The following is a 19,373-nucleotide window of genomic DNA, read 5'->3' on the forward strand; positions in this document are numbered from 1 at the left end:
GCTCCCAGCGCTGGGCTGAGCACCTTACCTGCCCTGCCTGTCGCCTCACCCATCCCCGTTTTCCAGGTGAGGAGACGGAAGCCTGGACGAGGTAAGGTTTCACCCCGAGAAAATGGCAGAGCCGGAATAAACTTGACAGTTCTTCTTGCCTTCAAGAAGCGGCAGGGACTTAGCAGCCTCTGCGCCCCTCGTGGTCTTGTCCTGGCCAGAGTTGGTAGTGACTCTAGGGCCAGGCTGCTTGATACATTGCGTTTTGGACTCAGTGGTATTTTCACAATTGCCCCAGTGACTAAGAGAACCCACTGTTGTGTTACAAGGATTTTGTGTTTCCCACGCGCTTTGATGATGTCATCTTGTGGGGATAGTGGTAATCAGCCCTCACTCATACAGTCCCCTGGGACTATTTCCAAAGCCCTCTCAGAACACGGGCCTCAAGCAAGAAGCTCAGGCTTGCTTTTCCCACACAAACCCATGTTGTCAACTCACACGGGAGGCGAAAGTCCAGGGTAGGGTTTTTTCTGACTGTCATGAACGAACTATGTGACTTCAAGTCAGCGTTCTCTGGGTTCTCACTGCCACGCTCCAGTCCTGGGCCTGTAAGCTAAGATGATGTTTACATTTTTAAAGGATTATAAAAGCAAAAACAAAGAAGAATATATGACAGAGACCAAATGTGGCCCACAAAGCCAACAGTACCGACAGTCTGGCCCTTTATGGGAAAATTCGCCACCCCGACTTGAGGGGGGTCTCCCTTGGCTCCTGTGCTCTTCGGTTTTATTTATTGCAGTTTGCTTTCCCAGGCCCCTCTGCAGTTTGCAAAGCACTTTCACATGCATCATCTCCCGTAAGCCCCAGCAGCTTGTCGAGGCAGACGGGCCTCATTTGGCTAAACTTGACCTCTGAGGAGCATGTTTGAAAATAAGAAAATTGTTTCTTCTGCTTGCTCTTGCGGGGAGTATGCCAGGAGGAGCAGCACCCACTCATCGGTGTGCTTTTGGCTGCTACATTCTGAGACAGGACATAAATGAGGGATTGTGTTGCGGGGGAGGATAAACACTACTCATTTTAAGTTTTGAGGGTTTTTGTTTGTTTTGTTTTGTTTTGAGATGAGATGTGTCCTTCAGGCTGGAGTGCAGTGGCATGGTCATAGCTCACTGCAGCCTCAGACTCCTGGGCTCAACTGATCCTCCTGCCTCAGCCTCCTGGGGAGCTGGGGCTACAAGCATTCACCCCCATGCCCAACTGATTTTGTGTGGTTGGGTTTTTTGTGTTTTTTTGTTTGTTTGTTTGTTTTTGTTTTTTTTGATTTTTGAGATGGAGTCTCGCTCTGTTGCCTAGGCTGGAGTGCAGTGGCGCGATCTCGGCTCACTGCAAGCTCCGCCTCCCGGGTTCCTGCCATTGTCCTGCCTCAGCCTCCCAAGTAGCTGGGACTACAGGCGCCCGCCACCATGCTCAGCTAATTTTTTGTATTTTTAGTAGAGACGGGGTTTCACCATGTTAGCCAAGATGGTCTCGATCTCTTGACCTCGTGATCCGCCCTCCTCGGCCTCCCAAAGTTCTGGGATTACAGGCATGAGCCACGGTGCCCAGCCTGGTTTTTTATAAAAACAGAGTCTTGCCATGTTTCCCAGGCTGGTCTCAAACTCCTGGGCTCAAGCGATTCTTCTGCCTCAGCCTCCCAAAGTGTATTGGGATTATAGGCGTGAGCCACTGTGCCCAGCCCATTTTAAGTCTTTTTTTTTTTTTTTTTGAGACAGAGTCTCCCTGTGTGGCCCAGGCTGGAGTGCAATGGCATGATCTCAGCTCACTGCAATCTCTGCCTCCCGGGCTCAAGCCATTCTTGTGCCTCAGCCTGTAGCTAAGATTACAGGCGTGTGCCACCACGCCCAGCTACTTTTTTTTGTATTTTGAGTAGAGACAGGGTTTCACCATGTTGGTCAGGCTGGTCATGAACCCATTTTAAGTCTTGGTTGCTAGTTGTTCACACTCTAAAGCTAAAGTTTGTGGAATAGGAAACAGGTCCCTCCCCTCAACCTGTGACTGGGCTTTGTCTTTGATGGTTCTGTTCTAAACGCTTCACAAGCAGGCTTTGGTCCAAAACATTCAAGCTCTTACTTGCTCTGGAAATAACGGCCTACCCTGAGACAAGGATGTGCATGGTAGAATGTTCCAGGACTAGGAAGGGAAACCATTTCTATCTGGTGTGATGCGACCGTTTTACACAAGTCCGCTGCCCTCAAGGGTGGAGAGGGTCGCTTTTCAGCTCTTGGCAGGATGAACAGGGGCCAGATGAGGTTTGGCTGTGTTTGAATTTGGGGGTGGCGGGCCAGTTAGCGTAACCTGTGGAGAAACAAGAAACCGATCCGGGTGCTGCGGATACTTTCCCAGCCACTGAGAGGATTCCTTGGCATGTGTTTGTGAAGCTGGGTGCAGAGGTTCACCAGGGGGAATTTTTGAGCTTCGGGCTGAAATCCTGGCTCGTTCGGGTGCTGGGCTCTGGGAGTTACTGGGAGTTAGCTGCCCGCGGTGCATGTTGGGATATTTGTTATGGAGCCAAGAGTTGCTCGGTTGCCGTGAGGCTGATGCCCTCTGACCCCGGCTGTGTGCTCCTTGTTTCAGAGGTCAGCTGGCGGCTCCAGTCCTGAAGGCGGAGAAGGTAAGGAGCTCTCTAACACCTTTGACCATCTTCAGTTTTAAAAACGGAAGGAACCTGATTTTTCTCCTCCTCTTCTCATCATTTTCTGTAGATTCTGACAGAGAAGATGGAAATTACTGCCCTCCTGTCAAGCGAGAAAGAACGTCCTCTTTAACCCAGTTTCCACCCTCACAGTCAGGTAAAATATGCAAACTTACCGAATAGTAAAAGCGTTTATGCTTACAAACCCGCCGTTCCCCTCAGTGCTGCGCGTCCGTTTGCTGTGTCCTTCTTGCCCAGCTCCGGTTAGAGTCCATCTGAGGCTCGGACTCAGTCAGGAGTGAGGTGAGAGCTTGCCCAGAGTGCAGCACCAGGGGTCCTCTTCTAGAATCAGTGACACTGACAGCATGGTGAGACTTGGTGGCCTGAGGAAGACTGGGAAGAGATCGTCCCTCTGAAATGGAGGAAAGGGGTTGACTGCTTAGAGCCCTGTTGGGGCCTCTGCCTGTTAATTGCATCTCCTCTTTCCAAGGCTGGGCACAGACTGGGGGTTTAGGGGTGGGATGTTCTCCTGACCCCTCAGCTTCATGCCCAGCACAGGCAGTCCAGTGCAGTAGCCCAGACATGCACATGCATGTGCACATAAGCATGCACACCCAGTAACCAGCAAGCCAGGAGGCCCCAGCAGAGGCCCGTGTGTGATGCTGTGAACTCCCAGAGGAGAGGAGCTTGTGGGGGCCTGGAAGGGTGGGTCAGGCTCGGACTGTGGAGTAGGGCAGGCTAAAGGGCTTGGAGGCCCTGGACGTGAGGCCTGGTCTGAGCACAGGCATGGAGGTCAGCCTGGGGACTCATGCAGGCTGGTACAGGAGAGAGGTTCCTGAGGCAGATAACGCCATCAGCACTACTTAATGTGACACTCAGAAAGCCTGGCCTCCAGCCATGGAGACGCCTGTGCAGATGTGAAGGTAAAAGCCACCGCAGGGCTGTTCTCTCGTCCCCGTCTTGACTTCCCACTCTGGCATTGTCTTGTGGCCTCTGTCTTGGCTGTCTGTAGCACCAACTTGGAGATACATGAGTGTTCAGACAGGTTCTCCGGTTACCCAACTGAAATCCATTCTTGGAAAGTTCATGTAAATCATTTTACAGTCCTGAACCTTCAGAATGTCACGTTGTTTCTGTTTATAGAAGTCACGCATGCGTTACAGGAACACACAGTGTAGGAAGCCAGGGTCCTTCCCAAGTCACCCCTCCATACCCCTGCTTTCATGCCCCTTTCCCATCATGTTGGTTTTGGACATGGCCACGTCTTTTTGCAAGTCTGCATTAGGTTTTCCAGTGCTGTTACACTGTCGTCTGCTGACCGGATATTGCGGAACTGTCCAGATGGCTTGCAGTCGACATCCTTTATTTAACGATCTCTGCGCCCATGGATAGGTGTTCTGTGGAATGAGGGAGCTCCGCTCCCTGCTTGTTGATTTTATTCCTTCCCACTCACTGCCCACTGCTAGACCATGCTTGCTGCATCGGAAACCAGCATAGAGAAGAAGTGTTTGGGCTGTGAATGTAGGCTAAAGAGGTGAGGGACCACTGTTTTGCTCCCCTGGCCCACTTCAAATCACCTCCCGTCCAGCACGGCAGCCCCCAAGAGACAACTCAGCTTTCCATCTTCAGGGCAACTGGAGGCGTGAGGGGCACCGATAATTTGAACAGTGTTGTCTTTGGTTCCATTCTGCATAGAGTGAGTTCTTCCCCTACGAATTCCACTTCATTTGTGGGAACCTGTTGGCCGGCTCACACCCTGGGAAGCAGTTGCCCTGATGAAGGAAGATCTTAGGTAGGGGAGGGGACCCCATGGACAATCCTCCACAGGTGAGAAGGAGTCAGGGCCTCCAATGTGGCCTGGAGCATCCGGCACCTCCCCTGCCAACTGCCCCTGCAGGGGTGCAGGGACAAGGGGGTGGCCCCAGTTGACCAGAGTTAACTGTGGTCATCAGACAGATGAAGGCCGTCGGGCTGGAGACGCTTGTAGTGCTATAAAGAGTTTTGGGGTCTGCTTTCTGGGGAAAGACTGAATGCCCTGTTCGCGTGCTATCCCATCTCCTCCCGTGGGACATGAGGGTCCACCCCACCCATTCATGCTGTTTTTCCTCTTGTTCCCTCCCCCGCCTGCACCTCCTTGCTGACAGTTTCAAAAAACTGTTTTTATGCCATCAAGCTTCTGCGAGCCATCTGCAGGCATTTCCGACTCAGACCCAGGTGAGCGCCCGCCCCCTGTCTTCCCGCCCAGCCTGGGGTTTCTCCTGGGAGGAAAAGCAATTGGTGTTGGAAAATCGGATCTTCAGCGGGCATTTAAAGTCAGTCCTTTTTCAGCTGTTAAAATTTTCCTCCAACTCTTCAGCTTATAGTTTGGGGATCTGGCGTGAGATGAGGCTTCATAAGCCCTTATGTTTGTTTCTGCAAGCAGGGCCTGGTTGCATGGGGCTTTAAGTCCTCTAAAAACAACCTGTAAAGAAATGCATTACTCATTTTTCAAAATTTTACACAAGTAGTGCATTCATAATTGGGTTTTTTTGTTTTTTTAGATGGCGTTTCACTCTTTTTGCCCAGGCTGGAGTGCAGTAGCGCGATCTCAGCTCACTGCAACCTCCACTTCCCGGGTTCAAGTGATTCTCCTACCTCAACCTCCTGAGTAGCTGGGATTACAGGCGCCCACCACAACGCCAGGGTAATTTTGTATTTTTTAGTAGAGATGGGCTTTCACCTGTTGGCCAGGCTGGTCTTGAACTCCTGACATCAGGCGATATGCCTGCCTCGGCCTCCCAAAGTGCTGGAATTACAGGCATAAACCACCACACCTAGCCCATAATTGTTTTTTCTTTAAATCAGAAATATTTCAAGTAAAAAGAATTCCTGCCCCTTCCCTACTCATGCCGCCATCCCAGAGGTAGCGCCTGTGAAGTTGGTGAATTTCCAGACCGCTTTTCAGTGTATTAAATTCTCACATTAATGTTGCTTAGATCTACCTAGATAAATATGTTTAATCACAGCTTCAAAACTTTTTGTGTGTTTTGGAGATGGAGTTTCACTCTTGTCCCCCAGGTTGGAGTGCAGTGGGACGATCTCAGCTCACTGCAACCTCCGCCTCCTGAGTTCAAGCAATTCTCCTGCCTCAGCCTCCCAAGTAGCTGGGATTACAGGCATGTGCCACCATGTCCGGCTAATGTATTTTTAGTAGAGACAGGGGTTTCACCATGTTGACCAGGCTGGTCTCAAACTCCTGACCTTGAGGTGAACTGCTCGCCTCAGCCTCCCAAAGTGCTAGGATTACAGGTGTGAGCCACCACATCCAGCCCCCAGCTTTAAAATTTTAAGGACAGCCGCTCCCCCTTTCTGAAGAATATGGAGCCTGCCTTTTTGGTCTTTCACTGGAGAACCAACTCGAAGGTTTCCTGAAAGTTTCTCCCACGTGGCTGAAATTCCTCATAAAAGATTTAACGAGCAAGTTTAACAACCTGAATTCTGTAACCCAACCTACCTTATATAAATTCATTGCCGACTTCAAAAGCATTGTGAGATAAGTTAGCCGCTGGCGTGATGTCCATGTCAAGGGAAGAGGTGGGTTTTTATAACTCTGAGCATTGAGTTGATGGCCCCGTTTCAAAGAGTCATTTTGACTCTAAAAGCAGACTGTTTTGAGCCAACCGCCTGTTCTCGTCCTGCAGAGGGGCTTTCGTGTTTCAAGGTTCTCAGGAAGGGCAAAATGTTGGTTATTCCCGGGGTGTCACTTAGCAGGTGGTAGTCTGGACGGGAGCCTGCCGTGGTGAAGCAGGTTCTGTTTTAGGTGATCAGTTTCTAAAGCCATGTGTCTGGACCCATTTGTGCTGCTGAGCTCTGTTACAAATCTCATGATCACTTCTGAGGTCTGTGAGCAAGGCCTCCCTCCTGTCTGTCTGCCCATAGACCTCTCTCCTCCAGTCTCAGGAGCAGGGCAGCTGTTTCGCAGGCCCCGACACGGCATGGTTAAAGCCCCAGCGCCCTCACGCATGAAAAGCCGGTCATGTTAGCCTCACATCTGTGCTGCAAAGCCAACTTCACATCCTTGTCTGCCTGCCTTCTGTTTTTTAGCTTTAATTTTGAAAAGCTTTAACACAGAAGAATTTGTCTGTCCTTTTTATCTGGAGACCCCATTTAGCTTTCTCCAGTCGGCTCCATGAGTCCATTAGGAAAAAGGACTCAGACCCTGGTCCTACGTCACATACCTCCACTTTCATCAGGAACGGGTCTTCAGGCTTCCCTTGACTTTCATGACCTCAAGGATTACAAATCAGCTGTTGGGTAGAAGTCTCTCAGCTGGGGCCTGTCCAGTGTGTCCTGGTGGTGAGACCCAGGTGTGGCATCTTGGATGAGAACGTCACAGAAGCCATGCACAGTACTCATTTGTCCCCTTACCAGCATGGAGTAGCTGTGACCTTGATCAGGGTGCTGTCTGCCAGGTTTCGCCATTGTAAAGTTACTTTCCCCTTTGTGCTGGATGGTTTCTGAGAGACACTTCAGACTCCGGGACTATGTATACCTCGTCGCACTCCTGCCCTCCAGGGCTCACTCCCAGTGATGTTTTCAAAGTGATGTTTCCTGCTGACAACTGCCCCATGGGATTCTCTTCCTTTTTTTTTTTCTTTTTGAGACAGAGTCTCGCTCTGTTGCCCAGGCTGGAGGGCAGTAGCACAATCTCAGCTCACTGCACCCTCTGCCTCCCAAGTTCAAGCGATTCTTGTGACGCAGCCTCTCAAGTAGCTGGGAATCCCACCACCCGTGGGATTCTGTGGGCACCATCCCTGCTGCGTTGATTAGTGGTGTTCCCTGGAAGGAGGAGCTTGCCTTCTCCCCACGTGTTTGTTGATTGATTGTGTCAACATGGACAGATGAGCTTCTGTTGGCATCAGTGGGTGACCGTCTGTGGTTACTGGTTTTTATTTAATGTTCAGATTATCCCAGATTCGGCCAGTGGAAGCCCTGTCAGGCAGGTCCCCATTGTTGTTTTGAGCACTTACCTTACTTTGTCGTAACAGGAGTCTCCCAGCTCAGCTTCTTTTCTCATCCCAGCCCTGGAATCTGCATTTCTCAGAGGCACGCTGGTTCTTCATGGAGCATGGTCTTTAGAAACCGAGGTCTTTTCTAAAGACCTTGGTGCGGCACTGCGATCTCACTGCCTCAGGTGTAGCCCTGCTTCTGGCCCTCTGCAGACAGAGCTGGAGACACACACATCTTTGTCCACATGATCTGTCACTCTGTCTACCTGCCGGCATGTGGAGATGACGCCGGGGCACGTGGGTGCCTCCCTTGGTATATTCTGCACCTCTTCTGGCACTAAGAAACCGGCACCCTCGGACTTCCGTGCATCGGGCATCACCCCCTGCCCACTGCATGACTGAGCCTCCTTCCTACTCTGCACCAGCGCCATCCATGCACAGACCATGCACACTGCAGCCAGGCTGCCTTCTCAGTATCTGATGGACACAGGCTCATTCCCATCCCTTCCCTGGTTAAATTGGGACTCCCTGGGGGGTAAGCATGGCTTCCTGCAGATATCACTTGGTGCTCTCTGAGGCAGGCGAAAAGCACCCTCAGACAGGGAGCCTGCTGGCTTCCCAGGAGGGCAAAGGCTGCCAGCGGGAGAGGTCCTCTTCCTCTCTGGAGTGATGCACATCCCTCAGAGACTGGCGCAGCATCCTCTAGGGCCCTCACCCCTTGGGTATGTGGCAGGCGTCGGGTTCTGGCCATGATTCAGCAACTTGTGTTGCGAACTGTGTTGCGGAAGAAAGTTTCCGGAAGGAGAAGAGACCACCCTTGTTTTCATGGAGCAGGGCCTGTGACAGGGACCTCCAGAGTTTGGCTGCCCCTGGAGCGCGCCTTGTCTGCCTGCAGCTCTGAAGAGGTCCAGCCTCTGGGCCCAGCACTAGTGGCGGGTCGGCAGGGATTATCCAAGCCTCCCACTGTGCCTGGCAGCTTGGGCCAGCTCCCAGGCTCCCCTCAGTGTTAGCGCCAGCTTTGCATGGAGCAGAGTGTGGAAGGGCAGTAGTCAGTCTGTGGCCAAAACATCAGCCTGGAGAGCCAGCTTGAAGAGCTTGCTAAAAATTATCTAAATTGTGAATTTGACCTTTTAACAATGTATCTAAATTGCCAGCCTTCTCCTGCGTAGCTCCGTGCTTTGGAAATGTAATTGAGTGTTTCCTTCGGAAAAGGAACATCTGGTGGCTCACCCCCGCATCCTGCAGGATCTGGCTTTCCTGAGTTTGTTTTTTATGACCAGTGTATTACGGGAGAGGCACCAGGTCTGCTAACACAGACTGCCAGAAGCCCCTGGGGCTCAACTCCTTCATACAACTGTTATAGTAAGAAGGGTTGCTGCAATCCTCTTGCTGCCCAGGCACAGCGGCGCCTCCGGGGCACGGCGGGAGAGGCGTCTTCCTTGGCCTGCTAAATCTTGATTTGATTTTGGGTCTGAAAATGTGGGCTGACAAGGCGTTTTGGGTTTTGTCGTCATCGTTTTAGTGTACAATTGAGTGGTTTTAGTACATCCACAGAGTTGTGCGACCATCGTGATTAATTTTAGAACATTTCCATCCCAAAAAGAAACCTCATCCCCGTTAGTCCCAGCGGGCCCCCGGCTCCCTCCCTGAGCCCTGGTAACCGCTCAGCGCCTTTCTACCTAGTTGAACATTTCACAGAATTGGAATCAGATAGCATATGACCTTTGGGGGTGTCTTTCCATTGATTTACACCTTTAATTTCTTCCAACAATGTTTTTGTTTCGTTTGAGACAAGGTCTTGCTCTGTCACCCAGGCTGGAGTGCGGTGGTACAATCATAGCTCACTGCAGGCTCAAGTGATCTTCCCACCTCAGCCTCCTGAGTAGCTGGGACTACAGGCATGTACCACCATGCCTAGCTAAGTTTTTAATTTTTTGTAGAGTTAGGGTCTTGCTATGTTGTCCAGGCTGATCTCAAACTGTTGGGCTCATGCAGTCCTCCTGCCTCAGCCTCCCAAAGCTCTGGGATTACAGGCATGAGCCACTGCAGCCGGCCCCAACATTGTTTTATAGTTTTATTTTGTGAAATGTATTCCCAAGTGTTTTCTTTCTTTTGGTGTTATTGTAAATGGAATTATTTTCTTAATTTTGCTTTTGGGTCATTCACTGTTAGCGTTAGAAGCACAATTGATTTGTGTATATTGATCTTGTGTCCTGTGGCTTGACGAGGGGTGAAGCTTAGCATGAACGCAGGGCCCCCTCCAGGAGCCATAATACCACAGTCTCTGTGCCTTGCCCGGGAACAGGCTTGCCTGCCTGAGTCACAGGCCTCTTATGACAATCCTTCCTGGTGTGGGTCAGATTAGACCACCATCCCTACTCCCTGTAGGGGCACAGTTGCCAAGACACACAGATGAAGAGGTCCATGTGGACAGGTGGCTGGGCGAGGCTGGGCTCTCGAGCCATCCCGGGAGCCCCTGAGCATTCGCCATTCCCTCTAGCTTTGTGAATTTGTCAGCCCAAAGTCCAGCCTGGGGGGAGCTGGCCTCCTCCACGTGGCCAGGAGTGCTCCCTCACTGAGACAGGAAGCTCGGCAGGCACATCTGGAAAGGGGAGGCAGGCGCACTGTCTGCCACCTTTGACCTTTTCACCATAAAAACCTGTCTCACTTCCCAGACATCTGTAGGGGTGCCAAGGTTCTTCCTGACCACAGATGCTTGCTCTGACGGATAGACCTTCTAGGAAAGGGAAGCAGGGCCTGGACGCCTGTGTTCCGTGGCTCCCTGACATTCTCCAGGGCCAGGTGCGGGGCCGCTGAGCAGCTCAGCTCCTGAGCCCGCAGCAGGTCTCAGGCCGCTGGGAAGGCAGCTGATGCCCTGCCTGTCCCCGTGGTCAGCAGCTGGTCCAAGAGCGGTCGTTCCTCCTGCCCTTGCCTCTCCCTCCTCCAGGTGGCTTCCAGGCCTGCTGATCGGACAGGACTTCTGTTGTAATTTGGAAATGTTCTCCCTGGTTCTCTAGGCCTGAGGTCACTTAGGCCAAGACCATAGTCCTGTCCTGCCCTTGCCCCCCAGGCCCAGCCCCCGCCCAGGCAGGCCTGCTGTTGATCTTTTGTCTTGTGCTTTTAGAGGAAAGGAGCAGTGGCTTCCGGTTGAAGCCGCCAACGCTGATCCACGGCCAAGCCCCCAGCGCAGGTAGGTCACCCACCTCTCTGGGGCGGGGGGTGGCTTTCTGACGTTTTTCAGACCTCTGCTTGGCCAGACCAGGATACCACAGGTTCAGCCTGATTTCTAGAACGTTCACTTGTAACCTGACCCATGAGCCCTGGAAAGTTCCTTTACAGAGAGGCTGTCCAGCAGGGAGGTTGGGACCCCTGATTGTGAGCCTTGTGTGCTCAGAAAAGTGGGCGGTGGTTGCACGGGAGCATGCTAGGCTTGGGGTGCATTGGGCAGGCTCTGCGCCCAGCAGTAGCACACTTGGTTCAGCCTGTCCTGTGTGTTCTGGCCCCCACATACCACAGTGTTCACCCCAGTTAGCAGGGTGGCTGTATTCCAGCGGCGTGCTGCTGGGGAGCCGGCTGCTAGTGAGGCTGCCAGGGATGCTGCACAGGGCAGGGCACGTGCAGGGGTCCTTGCCCTGTCTGCCTTTGGCAGAGGGACTTCTTCAGCATGGCTGTTTTGAAAAACAGGTGCAAAACGTGCCTGTACCTGACCCCACATCAAGTCCTCAGCCTCCGGGTAGCTGCCTGTGAATTCACTGCTCTCCCCTTAGTCTCCACCTGACTGTTGAGTCCAGCTCACAGAGAACAGCTGTCCCTCAATGCCCCACCACGCTACCGTGCTAACTGGATTAATTCACAGATATCAGTTACTGGAAATTTCACTTAATCATATATAAAAATGCCAGATCTGTCCAGTTGTTAAAAAAAGACCTCAAGTTTTTAAAAAAGTGCTTCCCTGCAAAGTCTGGCCCGCAAGGGGCGTGGAATGGGTTGTCTCTGAAGCACCTGGGGGCAGGCAGGGGTCCACGGGCACTGGGAAGGCCACGTTCTGTTCCCAGGTCTGCCAAGCCAGAAGCCCAAGGAGCAGCAGCGGAGCGTGCTTCGCCCAGCAGTGTTACAGGCTCCGCAGCCAAAGGCGCTGTCCCAGACTGGTAAGAAACGGCAGCCCTGGCGCCCAGGCCCAGACGGCAGGGTAGAGCGTTCCTGAAGTTGCACCCAGGACAGCAGTGTTGTGACAGAGGTGACTGCTGAATGCACCAGAAATACAGGGAGATCAGGGAAGATGATCCTTTAAATCACCCCCAACCCCAAGCCTCCCGAGCCCTAGCAACGGAGGAGTGAGTGGCAGTTCCACAGCTTCCTCACAGCTCTCGGCCGAGTGTGACTGTGTGGGTGAAACCTGCTTTGTTCATTCACAGTCTTCGTAAAAGCAGGCCGGCTCCTGGGAATGAGATTTATCCCTGTGTGTTTACAGACAGAATTGCAGCCTCAGTTTTCACAGGTTATCTTTAAAAACTTGAAAGGTCATTTTTTTTTTTAATTTTATATTTTTTATATATATACAGATGGGGTCTTGCTCTGTCACCCAGACTGGAGTGCATTGGTGCAGTCATAGCTCACTGCAGCCTCGAACTCGTGGGCTCAAGCGATCCTCCCACCTCAGCCACCCAAGTAGCTGGGACCACAAGTGTGCACCACCGCACTCAGCTAATTTGTTTTATTTTATTTTAGAAACGGGGGCTTGCTCTGTTGCCCAGGCTGGTCTCAAACTCCTGGTCTCAAGCAGTCTTGCCGCTTCAGCCTCCCAAAGCACTGGGACCACAGGCATGAGCCACTGTGCTCGGCAGGTTTCTCTTGTTTTTTTTTTAATCCAAGAATTTTGACTCTTTGTAGAGATACCAGGTCCTTCCTTAGAAAGGAGACATGTGCTATGGGCTTTACCATGGGAGGGGCCCTAGACTAGACGTGGCCCAGCCCCTCAGCTACGTGAGTGGGGGTGGGAGGGCCGCCAAGCACCTGTGATTCCCCACTCTCCTTCCCTCCCACAGTCCCCAGCAGTGGCACCAACGGGGTCAGCCTCCCAGCAGACTGCACGGGGGCAGTGCCAGCAGCATCCCCTGACACTGCTGCACGGAGAAGTCCTTCTGAAGCTGCCGATGAGGTGTGTGCACCTGAGGTCAGTGGGTCCTGGGGCAGGGAAGTGCTGCGTGCTGGGCCCCTGGGGAGCAGGAGGGCAGCTTCCCAGCACGCTGTGGAGTCCACGCGCTGTCGCCTGTTGCGAGCAGTTTCCACGTGGGCCTGTTGTGAGGCTCTCTGGATTTGCTCAGTAGGCTCTGTGAATAACAGCACCTGACAAACCAAATAACTAGATTCCCAAGGTGGTCTTGCTGAGTCAGTCTGAAGAAGTGTCTCCCAAGCAAGTTCTGCTGGAAGGGTCTGTTGCCCAAGGCTGACCGCCACGTGTCTCAAGGGAGTGATCCTTGAGGGAGGACCTGAACCACTGCACTCTGGGGAGTCACTAGGGCCTGAGGAACGGCTGTCGCTGTTGGGTGTCTTGCAACGTTTAACGTGAGGAATATCTCCCCTCTCTTCGTCCACCCCCACGCCATCCTCAGAGACTCCTATCTGTGTGGTTCCAGTTGAAAAATTTGCCTTGGGAGTCATCTCAGAAATAGTTCGTTTAGGCCGGGCACAGTAGCTCGCACCTGCTATCTCGGCACTTTGGGAAGCCGAGGCAGGTGAATTGCTTCAGGCCAGGAGTTCAAAACCACGCTGGGCAACATAGCAAGACTCTGTCTCTACAAAACATACGCAGATTAGCCAAGCATGGTAGCCTGTACCTGTAGTCCCAGCTACTCAGGATGCTGAGGCTGGATGATTGCTTGAACCTGGAAAGGGGAGGCTGCAGTGAGCCGAGGTCGCGCCACTGCATTCCAGCCTGGGGGACAGAGCCAGACCCTGCCTTAAAAAAAAAAAAAATAGTTCTGTTTAAGCGGGGATATAGATTGGATTATATGGGCCAAAAGCTGTGTTTCACAGCCACCGTGAAATAAGGGACGTTGATGAAGAGCCTCCTTTGAAGTTGGCAGAGATGGGTTTAAAGTCAGAGTTGGGGTAACACCACGTGATATCTTCCGTGTAAAAGCCAGACTGGATCTTTGTGTTTATTTTCCGCTCTGTGTCCGTGGCCTGCGGTTTTATACCTCCCATCCCCAGTAGACGCTCTGGCTCAAAGGGTGAAAATAGCTGTCCACAATTAAATTTTAAAACATCCTCACGCCCTTTTTCAAACGAGTTTGCTGAATTGGAGATAGGGATCACTTCCATTGCATACTGCGGCTTGGAAGCTTTGACTGCTGAGGTCTGAGCAGATCAGATGTATGGTTCTGAGTTGGAGAAGGACTTAGAAGTGACCCAGCCCATCCCACCCTCTCCCAGTGTCTCTGATTGTCCCTGACGGTGAGCGCACAGGCTGACCTGGCCACACCCACTACGGAGAGCTTGCCCCTCGCTGGAGAGGCCTTGCTCTGTCCCATCCCAGGGGACATAGTCCCTCTTCCTGCTGGTTTGAGCCCCTCCTCAGCAGTGTACACAGCTTGTTCCCAAATCGTTGAGCTCAGAAGATGTGATGTGCCATCTTCCCTCCAGCAGGCTGGCCAGCCCCAGTAGCTAACGTTGATCCTTGGACCCCATGGTCCACTGGCTGCCATTCCCAGCTCCTGCGTCTGGCTCCAAAGCCACTGCTCCATGTGGGTCTGGGGTGGAGCCACGCAGCCACACCCACACTGCCCTCTGACCACACCCAGTGCTGTTGAGATTCGCCAGGCTCGCCACGTGTATCTTTCTCTGGCCATGCAGCAGGAGTCTGGGCTTTTCCACGCCACCCACGAACATGACACACACTGCTCATCAGGAACATGAGCTAAGTGAAGCATCTCCTCTAAGGAGGGCTTAGACGTTGGGGCGACCCATGGGGGAGCTTCTGGTACTGTCTTTGGGAAAGTGGGGAAGAGGCTTTCCCTCCCGCCCCACACACACACAGTCTAAGACTGGTTACAGGCCTCGGGATTCACTCATCAGTTTAAGCGAATCCTCTAAGCAGGCCCCGCCAGGTCATAGACATACGCTGTGGTCAGAATTTTGCTGTTTGCCTGCCCCATCTCAGGTGACTCTGTGGGTTCCGCCCACCCGGGATTAGCAGCAGTCAGTGTGAGCAGGGGGCGCACAGCACACAAAGCCAAGAGCCAGGGAGTGTTTCTGCCGGAAGTGCGTCCCCCCACCGTCTGCAGGCAGCCCCAATGGGGCTGGGGATTAGCCCATCCTCTGAGGACTTCCAGGTCGCCAAACACGGTGTGTGTTTAATTTTTAAAAGCCACGTTCACTCTTGCGCAGGCACAAGGATGCAGCATGAAGTCAGCAATAGCAGAATTTCTAGGCAGCACAGTAGAGAAACATTTAAACTCTTCACTTTCTTCACAGTTGGACCAGAAAGTGCCCTCAGTGCTGTGATCCGCCGATTCTGGGCCTGGCACTGTAACTCCAGGCTTCCCTGCCCGCTGGACACACTGAGGCAGTAGAAGCTGCCTGCAGCCTTTCTCAGCTCCGAGTTCATGGTTTTCAGGTCCTTTCACAATATCTCCCAGGAAAACTTTGCTCCCTGCCTCATGTTCGTGTCCACTGTACATATTCCCAGAGACCTACCAAAAGCCTTTTAAAATTTCTTTTCAAATTCTACAACACCTTTTTTATCGTGTAGTATAAGAAAGACATATACAAATTACTAGCAACTCCATATTCCATTATCTCAAGATAAATGCATTTGGTCTTAGGATATTTAGTTACAAAAGTCATGCCTGCATGTTGAAAATATTTACACAAAATGGAAATCCTAGAAAGTAACAAGTGGAAGCCACCCTCCAGCTGAGAGGTCCCCTGGTAACCTCCGTCAGTGGTTTGAATTCTCTCCCGGCTTATTTCCTGAGCATTCCTCCACACACACATACCACACGCACACACATACCACACGCACACACACCACATACACAACCACACACACACCACATACATACCATACACACACCACATACACATAACACACTCACACATACCACACACCACATACACATACCACACACACCACATACACATACCACACACAACGTACACATACCACACACCACATACACATACCACACACCACATACACATACCACACACCACATACACATACACATACCACACACACACCACATACACATACCACACACCACATACACATACCACACACCACATACACATACCACACACACACCACATACACATACCATACACACACCACATACACACCACACACACACCACATACACATACCACACACACACACCACATACACATACCACACACCACATACACATACCACACACACACCACACGTACTACACGCACACACAACCACACACACACCACATACATACCATACACACACCACATACACATACCACACACACCACATACACATACCACACACCACGTACACACCACATACACATACCACACACACACACCACACATACTACACGCACACACACCACACACACACCACATACACATACCACACACACACCACATACACATACCACACACACACCACATACACATACCACATACACACCACATACACATACCACACACCACATACACATACCACACACCACATACACACCACATACACATACCACACACCACATACACATACCACACACCACATACACACCACATACACATACCACACACACCACACACAACCACACACACACCACATACATACCACACACACACCACATACACACACACACCACATGCACACACACCACACGCACACACACGACACACACACCGCATACATACCATACACACACCACATACACACACATACCACACACCACATACACATAACACACACACACCACACGTACACCACACACACCCCCACACACACACACCACACATACTCCACACACAGCACACACAACACACACACACACACGGGACTGGGTTTGCTTTAACAGAAATGGAATCGCACTTCTGTGTCCCACAAGCTGCTCTCCTCTGATCCGCGTATTGTGGGTATGTCAGAGGTCTACCTCCCTCTCGGTGGCAACAGCTGTGCTGTACTTTTTTTCCCTATATTTTCTAGCGTAAATTATTTTGTTCCTCAGCTAATGATGAACATCTAGGTTATTTCCTGTCCTCTGCCGGCACCAAGGCTTCTGCAGGGCACAGGTGTTTCTTTTTTGTTGTTTGGAGATAGGTTCTTGCTCTGTCACCCAGGCTGGAGTGCAGTGATGTGATCTCAGCTCACGGCAACTCCCAGGCTCAAGCAGTCCTCCTGTCTCAGCCTCCCGAGTAGCTGGGACTGCAGGCACGTGCAGAGGAGACGCGTGGAGTGCATGATCTGGTGTGGGATTGCTGGACATCCGTCTGGGCCAAGTGTGGCACTGGTTTTGATTACTCTGTTTTGTTTTTCTTTTTGATAGGAGAAAGAGCCCCAGAAAAATGAGTCCAGCAATGCCTCTGAAGAGGAAGCCTGTGAGAAAAAAGACCCCGCCACACAACAAGCCTTTGTATTTGGGCAGAACTTGAGGGACAGAGTTAAGGTATGTGAGCTGTTGAACCAGTGCATTGACTTTTTATGCCTTCCCCAGGTTCAACAGCAGGCAAGTCAGTAGATTTTCCTTTTAACAGGGGAGGGGAAACGTGGGACAAAGAAGGTGTTAGTGAGGCAGCCCCGTGGCTCCCGGCACAGTCAGCTGCTGGTGTGCGTGTGCTGGGCCCTGGCAATTCCCCACCAGTGGCCCAGGCTTTGGAGCCCTCACCTGCATTTGCTTCTCAAGTCAGGGTCCCTGGTACTCATGGTAGCAGGGGACAGGGGAGGTGACTGAACCTGAGGCCTCAGGCTTTCATAGCAGAAAAGAAAGACAGCGTGGTCCAGTGCTCTCAGCTCTGCCCAGAGGTTTCTGTTCCCGTATTTCAGGGCTTCTCCATTTCAACACTAGCAGCATTATGGCTGGACCATTCCTAGTTTCTGAGGAGTCACCCTGGACACTGCAGGGTGCTGAGCAGCATCACTGGCCTCCACCCACCCCATGCTCCTGACATCTGACAACCACAAATGTCCCCAGACGTGGCCAGTATTCCCTGTGGGGTAGAATCGCCCCCATTAAGAACTGTCACCTTCTTTTTTTTAAGTGGGGCAGGGTGGGGTGACGACACAGTCTTCTCTCCTGAAAAGGAGCAAAGCATCTGCCACCTCTTGACTGCCCTCCAGGCATGTGGTCCTAGTTTGGAGACTGTGGGGTGGGGAGGGGCTGGCAGTGGTTGGGAACAGTGGCCCTGGACCATGCACTGGGACTCTAGGAAGACCAGGGTCAGCCAGCAGCACCTTTCTCAGCCACAGACATGGAATGTGCTACAGCATCTCTAGAAACTCCACTGGCCAGACGTTTCTTTCAGAGCCCGAGAGGCGGCATTGGTGGCTGTGTCTAGAGACATTTGTGGTTGTCACAACTGGGAGGTACTTCTGGAGGCCAGGGATGCCACTCCACCCGTCGCAGTGCCCAGGATAGCCACACCACAGGGAATGATCTGGGCCCAGTGGCAATATGTCAGTAGTGTCGACGGGGAGGGCCCTCGAAATAAAAACCTCTCTAGCATGGAGAAAGCACCGGCTCGTGTTCTCTGCTTTCCTTTCTGTTACTCACCGTCCAACAGAAGCCCAAGTCGAGAAGCATGGAAAGTTGATGTTGCTGTCGCCATGGCTTTAGGTAAAATAATGAGTCCCTCAGGGGCTGCTCCCTCCAAGGAGGAAAGGAGGGCAAGAGGCTGGAAGGGCTTGGCCCGTGGAGCTCAGGCCCTGTGGAGTCTCTGCCTTGAGTCTGGGGAGACAGCTGCTTTGAATTTGGTGGGGTCGGCTTCTTGCAAAAGTCAGAGGCTTGCGTGCGCTTCGCAGTCTCAGTCAAATCCCAGCCTCTCCTTCCAGGGCAAACGTGAGCCATGGATTCTTTTTTTTTCTTTGGACACAGAGCCTTGCTGTGTCATCCAGGCTGGAGTGCAGTGGCATGATATCTGCTCACTGCAACCTCCACCTCCGGGGTTCAGGTGATTCTTCTGCCTCAGCCTCCCAAATATCTGGGATTACAGGCACCCACTGCCACACCCAGCTAATTTTTTGTATTTTTAGTAGAGGTGGGGTTTCTCCATGTTGGCCAGGCTGGTCTCGAATTACTGACCTCAAGTGATTCCCCCCAGCCTCAGCCTCCCAAAGTGCTGGGATTACAGGCATGAGCCACTGCGCCCAGCCAGAGCCGTGGTTTCTTAACCCTCTGAGCCTCTACTTCCTTGTTGGTCCCTAACATCCCCCTCTCAGGCCTCATGAGGATTAAAGCAGATCGTGCATTTGACAGATTCAGCATAGCAACTGGTAGGAAAGAGGCCCTCAAGAAATGCTGTTTCTATCATGTTAATAGTAAACCCCCCAAAACACCAACTTTGTAACATTGTGTTCTCCGTACAAAGCGTTGACCAAGAGGCCAGCTTAGGTGTGGTTTTATAACGAGATGGAAAAGGCTCCCTGAAGCCTCATGAGCTCTCTTTCCTTCTTAACTGTTAAAGCAAAAGGTGGTGGAGTTGATTACAGCCCTGCCCCCCAGCAC

The 19,373-nt window shown here is 52.0% G+C and overlaps 1 protein-coding gene across 6 annotated transcripts in view; it reads left to right on the top strand.

Annotated features, from left to right (window-relative positions):
* Positions 1–19,373, top strand: part of RANBP3 (RAN binding protein 3) — a 62,567-nt gene that overhangs the window by 34,041 nt on the left and 9,153 nt on the right. For 4 of the 6 annotated variants that reach the window (XM_007994946.3, XM_007994951.3, XM_007994953.3 and 1 more), the window contains 6 exons: positions 2,620–2,656; positions 2,748–2,834; positions 10,790–10,855; positions 11,721–11,813; positions 12,711–12,838; positions 17,199–17,318. In XM_007994946.3, coding sequence (XP_007993137.1) covers positions 2,620–2,656; positions 2,748–2,834; positions 10,790–10,855; positions 11,721–11,813; positions 12,711–12,838; positions 17,199–17,318 — 531 coding nt within the window. The remainder of the gene's footprint in view (positions 1–2,619; positions 2,657–2,747; positions 2,835–10,789; positions 10,856–11,720; positions 11,814–12,710; positions 12,839–17,198; positions 17,319–19,373) is intronic. The other 2 variants (XM_007994947.3, XM_007994952.3) reach the window with 1 other exon arrangement.

Source organism: Chlorocebus sabaeus, chromosome 6 (genome assembly GCF_047675955.1).
Source record: "Chlorocebus sabaeus isolate Y175 chromosome 6, mChlSab1.0.hap1, whole genome shotgun sequence".
Lineage (NCBI taxonomy): Eukaryota > Metazoa > Chordata > Mammalia > Primates > Cercopithecidae > Chlorocebus > Chlorocebus sabaeus.